The 13,474-nt window shown below is 38.2% G+C and overlaps 1 protein-coding gene across 1 annotated transcript in view; it reads right to left on the bottom strand.

Moving 5' to 3' along the window:
• The window catches only part of MAST2 (microtubule associated serine/threonine kinase 2), a gene marked incomplete at its 5' end in the record, with an annotated part of 192,007 nt that overhangs the window by 93,071 nt on the left and 85,462 nt on the right, over window positions 1–13,474 (bottom strand). The window contains 2 exons of the mRNA XM_082003300.1: window positions 7,284–7,490; window positions 8,302–8,334. Of these exons, the coding sequence (XP_081859426.1) occupies window positions 7,284–7,490; window positions 8,302–8,334 (240 nt within the window). The remainder of the gene's footprint in view (window positions 1–7,283; window positions 7,491–8,301; window positions 8,335–13,474) is intronic.

The raw sequence follows: 13,474 nt of genomic DNA, 5'->3' as shown, positions 1-13,474 counted from the left end.
AAATGCAACTAATAATAAAAGCAAACAATATTCCCCGCTCTTCAAATTATTTGGTACAACACACAAAATACTAAACAGATAAGCAGAGACAGCATAGATCATGCATGCAAATGAACACCACCTGCTTGTCCAAAGAACATACTTTCTGCAAAGAAAATCTGACTTGCAAAGTTATTAAATAGTGTACTTTTCATAACACCAACCACTTACAACAACAGTATGTAAAAAGTAGACTGTGGCCTTCTACGGTGTAGTCTGCAGCTACCCTTATTTTTAATAAGAAGAGGAAAGTTGCAGAAGCGACAGGTCACAATTTTATGATCCATCTTGGTATTAGAGGAGGCTGTGCACACTAAGCCACGGGCTACAGGCTGGAACACGTCCCCATGGGCTGTTCCTCTATGTCCTAGATGAATGCAGCTGTAATCAACTCAATTTTGCACAAATTAATTGCAAGTTCTCTGTGAGGGCAATGCAGACACTCCTGACTTAAAGGAACACTTTTGGTCAATATTTTGTGTGTTGACTCACTTGGAAAGTTGGGCATTTAATGATTTTATTCTTAAGAATCTTCCACTTTCTTGGAAGCAGAATGGACAAACGGATTAAAAACAAGCATGGAGGAAAGATGACAAAGATTTTTATCAGATTTCTTTTGGTTGAACTTTTTTCTCCTAAAAATTTGCTGAGAATTATACCTCGACCTGATCTGTTGCTATTTTAAATTTCTCATCTATTGACAAATAAATCTCAGAATCACAGGAACACAAAAATAGGAACAATATAATAGAGAGCACAAAAAATAATATTCACCTTCTCAGGCAAGCTGTAACCCAAACATGCATTATCACTTCTACTTGTGCAGCAGGTCTTCTAATAGACTCAAAAGTATTAGTTCTGCAACTTTTTTTTTCGTGTTTATATAAATAAATGCCTATCTCAGCCCAGAGATGTGACAAATGCTACACTCATTGCACAACAAGTCTTTCCCAGACAGCTGGATCAATAACATTCCTGCTCTAAAGACCTGAAGGTCTAAAGAAAGGAAAGGACAGGGAGGACAGGAAGGAAAACAAAAGCACACAGAGCTCTTTCACCACAGCAAAGATTACTGTTTGAAGATTTTATTTTAGAACATTAATAATTCATTATGACAGTGTAATGTAAACTAGGTTAGAAGATTATGCTCTCAAGTACCACAGAAGGGATTGAATGACAGAACAATAACCACTAGCCAAACTAGCAAAATTTTAAGACATACGTGAGGGGAGGAGAAAACCTGGAGGACCAGAACACGCATATTTGAGATGAATGAACAAAAACAGGAATAGAAAGATACTAAAGAAAAGGGGAGTATAGATGCAGCCTGTAGAAAAGACAGCAGGAACGCATACGTTATAGAAGACAAACTCTGCTGAAGGCCTTCTGGCACAGTACAGTTTTGAATATTCAAATAAGAGCTTGCATTTGAGACAAAGTTCAACATGGCTCAGGATCGCTAGGCACAGCTGAAAGGGGACACAATTTTTTAAACTGTCGCAATGTTACCCTGAAATCTTCTTTCCTTCTTTATATTCTAAACTTCCCTTACACTTTCAGGTTAATATTGATCCACTAAATGGTTTATCTATCTCAGTGAAAAATTGTAACTCATGGCTTCAAGCAATAATTTTTTAAGAAAACAGATATGAAAGGAATCTCCTGCTCATGGGAAGGAATAGTCCTGTGCTAATGCAAGCAGCTGTATCATAGAGTCTCTGCCTCTCCCCAGCTCAAGCCTGTTAAATTGACACCAGGTACTCACTATTAGTACATCTCTACTGTTAGTGCTTCAGTACAGGATAACGGGCCTGTTTGCACACTCACTGATTTTCGAAGTCAAAACTGAAAATAGCACCTGGTTGCCTCACAGTACAATTGAAAACTTTTTGGAAGGTACAGGGAACTGCCTATCAACAATAATAAACACATGACCATCTGCTTAACAGTATATCTATCTTTCTCAGAATGACTCCCTTTGCCAGAAATCTTTCAGCACACAGGTTGTTTCTGTATCTGTATTGAAGATCAAAAGTTCTCTGAGGGAGAAACTATGTGAAAAGAAGAATTTTGTACAGAACGGAGCCCACTATTATCATTTGAGGAAATCACCGTTACTTGAGGATAAGGACAGAAAAACATCAATATTTTCCAGTCTCTTAAGAATCTGCTGAGCTTTTCGTTCCTCACTAGAAGTTACGATCTTGTCCCAACCATCCCAAACTCTTTGAACAGTGCAAGGTTCATAAACGAGTCAGCTCGTATGCCGGTGTACCAGCAGATCTCAGCCTTCAAACAAAATTATACAGAAAACCCAGTTATGAACCACTTGGTTTATAGACGAGGGCAAACATTAAAGCCCTCCAACTTCTGAAGCCACAAGTATATACACCCCTCTGTGAGCCTCTGATTTCCCAGGTCAAACCACACAGTTATGCTTGACAAGTGGTTCCACGGAGGGCAGCCAAACAGTGAGCCTGGAACAAGACAAGAATTCACACCTCATGCTCCAAGCGCCAAGATTTAACTCTTCTGCTACTGCACCTCAAGGCAGCATGCAGGGACATTTAAATAATGTCTTCCCATTAAAAAATTAAACCATTCAGGCCATCATGCCTGAATATTACCAGCCATGTGTCAAGCAAATGGACAGTTTCCAATGAGCGCAAGAACGACAAAAAGTTATCTCAGCCTGTCAAGCTTTAGGCATCACCAACATGTCCCTCCCCTGTAGTCCCCCATCTCCTAGATGGGAAAAACTATTCCCAAGTGTAATAATGGGTACAAAAGAAAAGGAATAAAGAGAAAAATTTCCATTAAAAAAGAAATGAATTCTGGGAAACTCATTCATTCGTTCATTCAATGTGAGGTACAGATTACAATTCAGTTGCCAAAAGCTTACCTACTCAAAATTCACCATTCTGCATTATGCATAATGATATATTCACAAAGTTGTTCTGTTACTCATTATTGCTGAATTGCTTATCTACATTGTTTCCAAAAGTGACATTAAACTGCCTTGCAGTCAACTCTGACCAATTATTTAGGACACTTAAAGCAGAACCTGTACAAAATCAAGCACTAAGCCAGGAAGATATCACTTGCTGAAAGAAACAGAACAATTTCCAAATGTCATTCAAGCTGAATATAGTCCTCTTCATTAATCCCTTGACATTTGTCAAATAGCAAACTCTTAACTAAACTAAACTCTTAAAACCCGTATCAAGTGACTTTAAACTAAAAAATTTAAGTGGAGATAGGAAGCTATCAGAGACCCTTGAGAAGCCGTGTGTATTTCAAAATAAAAATATACAGAACCCCAAGAAGTCTAAATTCTGAAATGTTTTTTATCTTCCCTAAAATATGGAACTTCTCCTGTTTACAGGTGCTGCCCTACTGTTGTAAAATATATGTAGTCATCAAAACCCAAAACACAGGTGATCTGGGGACACGTGTGCCAAGAATACATCCTTATACTAGGGCAGGGAAGTAGAAGTAGAAGGACTGGAGTTACAAGACCCTCATCAGAAAAAGAACCACAGTCTAACTGGAGACCCCTTTCAAACAAGGCGGGTGTCTCCATCACCACCCCTTGGTGAAGGGGAGCTGACCGGCACCCTGCGACGCGCAGAAGCCCATCTGGGCACTGCAACAGAGCACACTCGCTGAGGACACTGCACACCGAATCACACTCACGCACCCAAACAAGCCATAGCTCTAAATATAGGTCTCCCCTCAACCAGGGCAACAGCTTATACGAAAAAGTCTTTATATAAAGGCAGGCAACCCTCCCAGTACATTTGTTGAATGTCTATGTAGAATACATTCTTGTTACTTACTACAGTTATTGATTAAATGTTTGTTTCCTAGAATAGGGTTTTTATGTAAATAAATTAATATATTCTTAAATTATATCACAGATGGCCATTAAATCCTGATTAGATAAAACTCTTAACATTGCAATTACACACTGATCAAGTAATTATGTACTGTGCTCAAACACTGAGTGTTTTGGAGCAACATTAGGTTTCCCATTTTGTTTTACTTAAATAAGAGAGCAAGGATGTCACCACCATCGCATTCAGAAATGGTGACCAGATTTTGTACAGGCTAGAAAAAAATCCATGAAACTACTCTGTAAAGCTATAAAAAGTTAATAGGTATTATCAATAGAATTTATTAAGGCTAGAACCTCCAAGGGAAAATATTCCTATAAAAATAATCTCTACCATATACCCCTATAAGAACATGTTCCACAACTGGCATAAATTCATGAAATCAAAATAGCATGAGAAAATATCCCTTGAATAATCCAGCTGAATCCAATTCTTCCATTGATTTGTTAGGATAAAGCAAATTTCCACTGAGACTTCACTTCACCTGCAGCACCCAAAGAGGCCAGAAGTACAGTACCCAAACACATTCACCCTTGTTACCACAAACAAATGAATCCATTTATCTAAGTATTGAAACTAGTTTATATCTTGCTGAGGGTGATACAGAAAGTGTAGCATTTTTTTTGAAACAGGGAGAATAGCATGTTCCTTTAATCTCAAGGCCCATCACTTCTAAGTTACAACAATTAACTCATGACATCTTTTAAGCAGCTAGATATCAAGAAATGCTGTAAATCTGTACTTTGATTAAAGGACAAATATGGGTGTTCAAAGACTTGCCAACTCATAAAGAGAACCAGCTGTGAAAGATGGCCTCATTTTCTTCTTCAGTAATTTGACTTCCCTGCTACTCCCAGAAGAGTGCAAGCCAGATCCCAAACACGACAGCCAATACTTCAGTGTAATTTTGGACATAATTCCCTTTTCTTCCTAAAGATACACGGCCTTAATCCCAACCCACAGTTGCATCAACTATAGCAGTCTTATTTCACCTGCCAGTTTATTTTTATTGTAATCATGCCACTTCACACTTCCTTTTACTTTTTTGAAAGTTTTACATTATTTTCAATTGTTCAAAGGCTATATATAAAATATTTTCACTGTTAATTAGATTAATTTTTTCAGAAGCCATGAACTTCCATGCTAGCAGTAGAACGCGCTTGACGTCAGATGCACCAACAGGTGTTCAGCCATCCATGTAAAAATATCAATGACACCAAAAAAAAAAGGCAAGAAAGGGAAACCTATGTAAACACTTGCAAACACAATATACAATGGTAAAAAATGAGAAAGCTTTAACATTAGGGCATGCACTTTTCTAGTTACATTTTCCACTAGTACCTAGTGTCACTTGCATAGCCACGGAAATGAAACACAGCCTGGCTAACCTGAGGGTGTTAAGCTCAGTAGATCAATGATGGTAATAACTTGCCAAGATGAAGCTTTGCTCTGAGCAAGCAGGAGTGGGTATCACTGGTACTGTAACCAAGTAAACAAAACTACAACAAAGACAGCAGGATAAAACAGGATCAAGAGCTGCACAGGTGAAAGCAACAAGGACAAAAATAAATAGTTATTATAGCAGACCTAAGCTCCTGCACAGAGCTATGTATCTGTGAATCATCAACTATTCAGTATTCAGAGAGCAGGTGGCTGGAAGGTCCCCATGTGTGAAAAATATTATTATCACGAAGAGACCATAGTAACAGTGAAATATGACTTGACACTAAGAATTTTACATGAACTATTCTTAAAGACAAAATTATTCACTGGCCCATGTCAAAAGTCTGAAGATTGAAGGATTCTCAGAGAAAAAAAGCATTAAATACCAAAAAGGCTTTTGAAAATAATCGATAATCATCAGATCTCCTCTCCAAAAAGAACAGTTCTCAATTGACTTTACCAGTAATCTAATTTTGATAATTAATTACTATTTATAAGTCTGTTAATTAGCCCTAATTCTAAACAGCATTCAATCACGTTTAATCACCCTTGTAAAGGAACACTACCCTATACCAGCTTTTAAATAACAAAAAATAACTTAAAATTATATTGCTGACAACGACACTAAAATGTTGAGAGTGCTCTTTAGTCACTGCCCTTCACTTCAGGTGCTGCGACAATGAGCACCATAGTAAGAATTTTCACCAAGTCCTGCCCAACATGCAGGGAAAGCAGCGGGCACGCTGGGCAACTACCTCTCTTCATGGTAGCGCACAATACACCAAGCACAGACACAGGCAACATTCCTTCCCTTTGCTGACAACCTGATTTCCACCCAACAGATGTAATATATGTTACTCTTCGTCAGTGACAGATGCCTAAAATAGCTCAACTTCACATTTTCTTGTTACTCCTACCAGAGCTGGCCAGCAACAGCACTCTCCCTCTGAAATAACAGTCTAGATTCAGCTGCTATTGCATTACCACCTGATGAGTAACTGAAATTTGACCAGCTACATCCACACTGCAGCATGTGAACTGCTGATGGCTCTGCTGGTTCAAGTTTTAAGCAGGTACCACCGAGCTCTAATTTCACAACCGCACACACAAAGATGTCTAGCTTGTGTTAGCCTTTGTCAGTGACTACCTCACTGGGTGAAGTTTCTTCTCAGTGAAGAAGCTGAAGGTTTCCACTGGGGCTGCTGATGGCCATACATGTTCCATAATAGCGCAACATGGAGGAAGGGCTATTCCTGAAGGAAAAATACATCAGCTAAGCTCTCAAATGCTTTAACACAAACTGAGCTGGTTTGGACTTTTTTCAGCTTACAAGCTCTTGTACCCCATATTTAAGCCTCCTAACAACAGACTTGATTTCACTTGTTACCCGTAGCAGACCCTGTGTCTGGAGACAAAGGCTTCAGCCTGCTTGCTTCTGTGAGAAACTTATGTGGATTTACAGCAAATAGAACAGAGCACAGCATGTTAGCACAGACCCGCTATGCTAGGCACGGATTTTTAAGGACCCCACTCTAGGCTGTTTTACTTCTAAGTTGGTTTTCTTGACGTCAACGATACCTGCGAGGGTTCCTTTGCTCCATGGTACAAGTTGCACATGTACTCAGAAGCTAGCACAAGGTACAACCAGGAATTTGCATGCACACACAGGTAGACAGGTTTCCATTCTTCAATTAATTTTATATTCTTCCCTATGTAGGGCCTTAAACTACGCATAAACTAGAAAAATTTGTACCAATCAACCTGAACCCTGAATAACCGGAAGTAAATTACAAGGCTGTTCCCTTCTGTTAGAGATTATTCTCTTAAACTATAAAGCTGGTAAATTCATAAATGGTTACACCAACACCAAACTGTTAGAAATTCCTAGCTGATACCTCTCCTTACCTCCACTGAAAAGGATGGCTGTGGCATGGACTAGACGGATTACTCTGGGCTTGTGAGTTCAGGTAAAATACTAGAGGAGAAGTAACAAGTGCACAGTCAGCACTAAATGGGAATTTAAGGTGCTGCAGACCTGGAGCAGACGTAGAAGAGAATATGTGCTGATGAACATCACTTCCTCGGCAGTGGGAGTACAAAGGAGAGGAGATTCTGACAAGGTACCACAGTAGGAAAAAAAAAAAAAAAATCAGGGTCAATATCATATCTTCTGTTTCAATAAAGAAAAAAAAAAAGATACTTCCAAAATACAAGTTACATCTTCTTAATAAATGCAATAAACTAAGTCAGTCATCCTTTAATTATCATCCAAACCAAAATGTATTTGTCAGTCAATATAATATCTAGTCAACTTTATTTTTCCACTATGAAAATCTTCCAATATGGAATTACCCAAATTCTTTTTTGTAGTGATTGCCAGGTTTTCTGGAACACACACCAATTCTTCATGCAAAACATTTAATTGAAAAAATTAACAAAGTTGATAATGGCACCAGTAATAAACATGGACCATTTTTATCACAACCTTCACGATTTGGGAGCTGTGGTTCCACACCATGGCTGTGGCAACAACAGGAATACACAACTGTGAAAACATGAATTACACGAACCATTAACTAGAAAACAACATTTAGCACTGACAGTGTTTTATAACAACAACTAATTAAGCCTGAAAGCAGCACTGCAAAATGGCTTTATTCTAATTTTAGCAATGGGGAAACTGAGTCATAAAGAGGTTAAGTGACTCGTCCACAGCACATCCATGGCAGCATCAGGATTACAGCTGAGGACATTGATTCCCAGCTTTGTGCTCAGTTCTATAAACTATACTGCTTTTGCAGGGTTAGCAGCCAACACGTACTCGTATACACAGAGATCACAGAAAATTTTTCAAAGTAGCTGCTTTCCAAAAAGCTGCAAACAAACTTCTACATAAACATAAATAAGAGGTTCTAACACCTACTTTATTGAACTATACATGATAAGATGTCCTTCACTAGAAATAAAGTAAAAGTTAACTTTCAAATATTGGTATTATAAAGTGTGCTTATGCATTAGAATACAAACTAGTGCCACCATATTTTTACAACTATAACTTTGATTTTGGCTGAGGGATGAAAAGAGTTTCCATTTAAGCATAAAAGTGAACAAAAGGGAAATCTGGGGCATGCTTCTGTTTTGTTTGGTATTCAGGCATTTTACACTGAAAGTCCTGAAGCCAAGAATGTTTATCAATGTTCCTTGCTTTAAATTTCCTAATGAATCCCAATACATATCAGTAAGTAACCTTTACACATTGGAAATCCTCCCCACTAGCAATCTCTGCTTAAACAGCTGATGAGCTTTACAGCCTACAGACAGAAGAGGTTAAGTCTGTCTTTTACCCTGCTCCTTCCTTCACTGACTATATGATAGATTCATTTATCCTCCTCTACTTATACACACTGTATTAAATATACAATTTCCTTAATTTCAACTAATAAAATAATAAATAGAATTACAAGTAAATCATAAATAGTAGTTTTCATTAGCAGATTTCAAAGCATTTATAAAGGACACAAGCATTAAAAAAAGAATTGCTTGTTTAAATTTCATTTATAGAAATACTGTGGCAATGTAAATAAAGATTTTTTGCTTCAAATATAAAAGTTTTTAAATTAAGAATGCTATTGAAAAGATAATAAAGGTGGCAAAGGTTTCTGTATATCTGAGTCCTGTGACAGCTTTGTGGCAGATTATTAGAAGTACTTTTTAAATCTGAAGAGTGATAAAATTAGAAAGACAGAGTTACAAGCATTCAGTTTTACTACATTAATTAATGCTTGGTACAAAACCTAACTACAATGTACCCCACTTAAAAACATTTAAATATTGCTGGGTTTTGGCTATACTTCACAGTAAATGCTCCACAAAAGTAAAATGTTAAAGCTTCCAAATAAAATTTTGTATACAGCCAAATAAGCATGACAAATAAAGTTCTAACAAATAAAAGCAATGTCTATTGGCCACAGAAAATTCTGGCTTGCTTTCCTTCATAGTTTCAATCTGAAATATTTAAGTGCAATTTGTTTTTCACAACACTCCTTACTGGATCCGCAGAGAAGGGGCTCCAAGCCTCTGTCTCCTCCGTTTCATCATTGTGCTGATACACTATGTTTCTTCCCAGTATAAGAGGCTTAGAGCCAGGAAGGAGAGCCCTCCGTTATCACTCCAACGCAGAGCACAGAACAATCAGTGCAATTCCAAGCTCTTCGTGTACCCCCAGTGTCACAGAGACCTCAGGAGTTCAGTAATGGTCCAGATTAATCACACGGCTCATGTCAAAAAACTAATTATTTTAAAAAAAAAAATCTTCTACAAGTCTATTCATAGTATCCAGATGAAGGAAATGAAGCCCACCAGTATGAAATGAAGGTGCAGAAAAGTCCAGGACACAAACTAGCCATCTGACCTGTCACGCAGCCAGCAACACAGTCCTGACACGCTCTGGCTGAGCCCACAGCAAATCCACGACAAACTTCTCCTGGGCTTCAAGGAGCAGGAACAGTCGCTCGCACCAAATCAAAATGAAAGCATAAAGCCAAAGGGAGCGATGGCACACTTGAAAGGATTCTGGCAGAAATCTCACATAGCAGCTTGAAAACTCACACTGCGATAGGAATAGAGTCGCTGCTCCCACCCAAAGCCCTTGCGGAGTCATCAGCGGTGCAAAGAGCAGCTGTTCTCAGCCGGCGGGGGAACACGTGAACCATCCCTTTTTCAGAAATCAATCTCCTTAAGAACACGTACAACTTTAATCTTAAAACATCTTCCTGTAACTCCCAATCTGTGTTTCAGCTACAAACTATGGATTCTAGCACTGAAAACAGAGCAACAGCAATTGCCGCAGCCTGGGGAGCCAAATGCTGAAAGGGGCGGGGAGGGGAGAACACCTACATTAGGAGTCAAAGTTCCCTGTACAACGCAACTCTTGCGGTTTTGTTTGCAAATGGCAATTTCAATCAGCTGAAAGTCAATCTCATGCTATTGACAAAATAGCCCCAAACTAATGTCCAAAAATTTTTAAATGTGTATTTGTAAGAAGGTAGCTTTCCCCAAAAAAATTCCAAATATATATCTTTGATAGACTTTAAAATGCTAAAGACTATTTAGGCAGGTAAAGACAATTCACAAGTACTCATCAACCAAGCCAAATTCCAGATTACAACTCTCATCTTCAGATCCTCCCATGATTCAAATCACAGCAGGAATGCCCCACACTACAAGATCACAACCTCTCAACAGCTATGTCCCATCAGGAGAACTGCCAGTCTCAAAAGTAAGGTCTGGGGTGCCCAGGGTGGCTGTTCCTTAAAACATCCAAAGCGCCTGCCCACCATGCCTTCAGAGTAAGTACAGCAAGCAACAAGTAGTACAACTTTGCTATGTTATGTATCATTTTATTATACTTATTAAATGAGGTCCTGGATTAAGTAGTGGAAACTTGATAATAAAAACTGCACAGAAGACTTCTCTCACTTTTAAATCCTTGACAAAAACCTCCATAAATTCTTTGTCTCTGAGATTACAGCATATACAGAACACTAAAATCCCTCTTATTCACTAAATCACTTCTTTTATAGAAACAATGCTTTCAAATTATTTTTAAAGTCTAATATATGAATAGCAACACTCCTACAGAGCACTGCAGGAATAATTCTGCCCATTCCACCTCGAGAGCCAGCCCCACATATCCACTTAAGGGCATCGGGTTATTTTTGATATATTGTGAGATATATATATATATTCTATGCAGCTCAGAGAAAGATGGAGCAGTTAGAGAACACCACCTCTGTCTCTCCCCATCCATAAAAAGTAATCACAAGCAGAAAGGATTGAATGGAAGCATTATTTCTTACTGTATTTCCAGATCCAAGACAGAACAGAGTGCAAAAGTAGCAAAACTCCCTACTCTTTTTCAGAACCATTTTTTTCTCCATTTCCAGCACTTTGGCTTCTCCACACTTGAGGCACAGCACTAGCTCCTGGCAGGGAAAAAGCATCGATCGATCCCCAGCAGAAACGCTTACCCACCAAGACGAACAGAAACAGAATGATACACTCCATTTCTCTGCAGATACAGAGGAAATTCCCACAGCACCTGAGCATGGCAAGATAAAGACATAAACCAGCACTGAAAGCCAGATTTTTTTTTCCTGCCATCAAACTTCTTGTTTCCAAGGTCTAAGCATTAAAAAGAATACAAGTAGAAACTGATATAAACTGGTATTCAGCATATCCTCCCAAAGAAATTCCCTGGTGTGTTTGTGCGTTATTTTAGTCTCAGGAAGCTGGGGGTAAGTTTAACAAATTATGATGATGACTTGTTTAATGAAACACTCTAGAAACTAAGAATCTTCAGAGGTTTATAAGTCAAAGGGGAGGGCAGAGAAGGAGGGAGGGAAAGACAGAAAATGAGCCCCACACTGGACATGAATTGTGCTAAAAAGAGATTAGAAGGAATAAAGACCACCATAAAGGCCTTGCACATGTCTTTAGCAAACATCATTACGTTGCTTACCATATTTCATAAAGATAGACATAAAAACTTGAGGTAAATACCATCTTATCAGCACCTATCACCATCAAAGCAGCAGTTTGTCATATTTACATAAATGTCTTTTTATTGGATATATTCATATTCATATTATTTTTCACGTTTTTTATGCCACTACGTTCTTCTTCCATTTGTACACAGACTTTAAAAGTACATTTGATACAGATGACTGATAGCGGAAAAAATTAACAAGAACAACTTGCATCTGAAATGAAAAACTGGCTTAGCAAATTTCATTTGCTAAGGAAACTACTTTTTTCAAATTTAGATAAAATATGGGAAAGCAATATTTTCTTTTCAGAAAATGTTATGTTTAGATTGTACAAAACTTACAGCAACCCAAGCTAGTAACCCTGTCTAAGAAACTATGAGGATTTCATATATAAACCCACATTTTTCATAAAAAAACCTGAATGGGTCAATAAAGTTCATGTTATAAACAACTGAATTTACTAAAAATGGGGTACTGAACAAGAAACCAGATGGCTCAAATGCAACCCCAACTAGATTTAGTGATTGCTGATTAGCTGAGGAGGCAATCAGCAGAAACAGTGAGCTCCAGGATGGTGTTGCGCATCTTGCAGCCACAATGAAAATCTGCAGTTTACAGCCTGGTCTTTTGGATGACAAGTTGCTGTTATACACATGAACACACAAGGGTTTCATCACAAGCCTCGTCTTGCTGCGTGGTCCCCACCTTTGTCTTTTCAAGTCTGGAATGTCTCTAGTGCACTTCAGGTGCAGGTGCACATCAAAACGATTTGAAAGCTGAAGCCAACAATACTAAAAAACAATCTCTGTACATGCTGTAGCACCAAAAGAACAGAACAGGCTGAAAATAATTAAACTACTTCCAATAATAAGATGGAGATCAAAGTTTCTATCACTTCAGATTCGCTATTTGAAATTAAAGAAAATATTCATGAATGGTAATTATTTTTTTGTGAACAAAGCATGAGAAAAACATAACCAATACATTTATATGCATAATTTATTAAAGGAAAACTTTGAACTCTGATTATTGAACCACACCAGAGCCAGAATATAACTACTTGTTCCTGTTCTCATACTTGTGTTATTCAACCTCTTCACAGCCTGCAACTCAATTGAGTATAATTTCTTATAGAGTATTAAACATAACCTCCCTATAGAAACACACACACTGTAAGCACATTAACAACAAAATGGCGTCTAAATCAGGCATTCCTCTTAGTGTCACCCAGCATACAATTCCCCCATCTGTTTTACACGCCTGCTCACTCTGTGCTGATTATTTCAAGATTAGACTGCAAGATCTCCAAGGGCATCTCTTTACGGTGTGCTTGTGTTCCCTTCTGCTAATACGGAAGCAGAGTCACTGACCAACAGACTTCACAGGCTCCATTCCACCATTCATTCTGTTCACCTTCTGTAGGTGACAAAATTCCTTATGCTCACCTGACAAAAATACTAACTCCACTCCTCTTCCTTAGTACAAACAGACGTAGCAACTGTTGTTGTCCATGCCTACAATCAGTTCATGCACAATGTACTAATACTG

The sequence above is a fragment of the Phaethon aethereus genome, assembly GCF_964289735.1.
Source record: "Phaethon aethereus genome assembly, chromosome: 8".
NCBI lineage: Eukaryota > Metazoa > Chordata > Aves > Phaethontiformes > Phaethontidae > Phaethon > Phaethon aethereus.
This window is presented reverse-complemented; position numbering and strand designations above follow the sequence as displayed.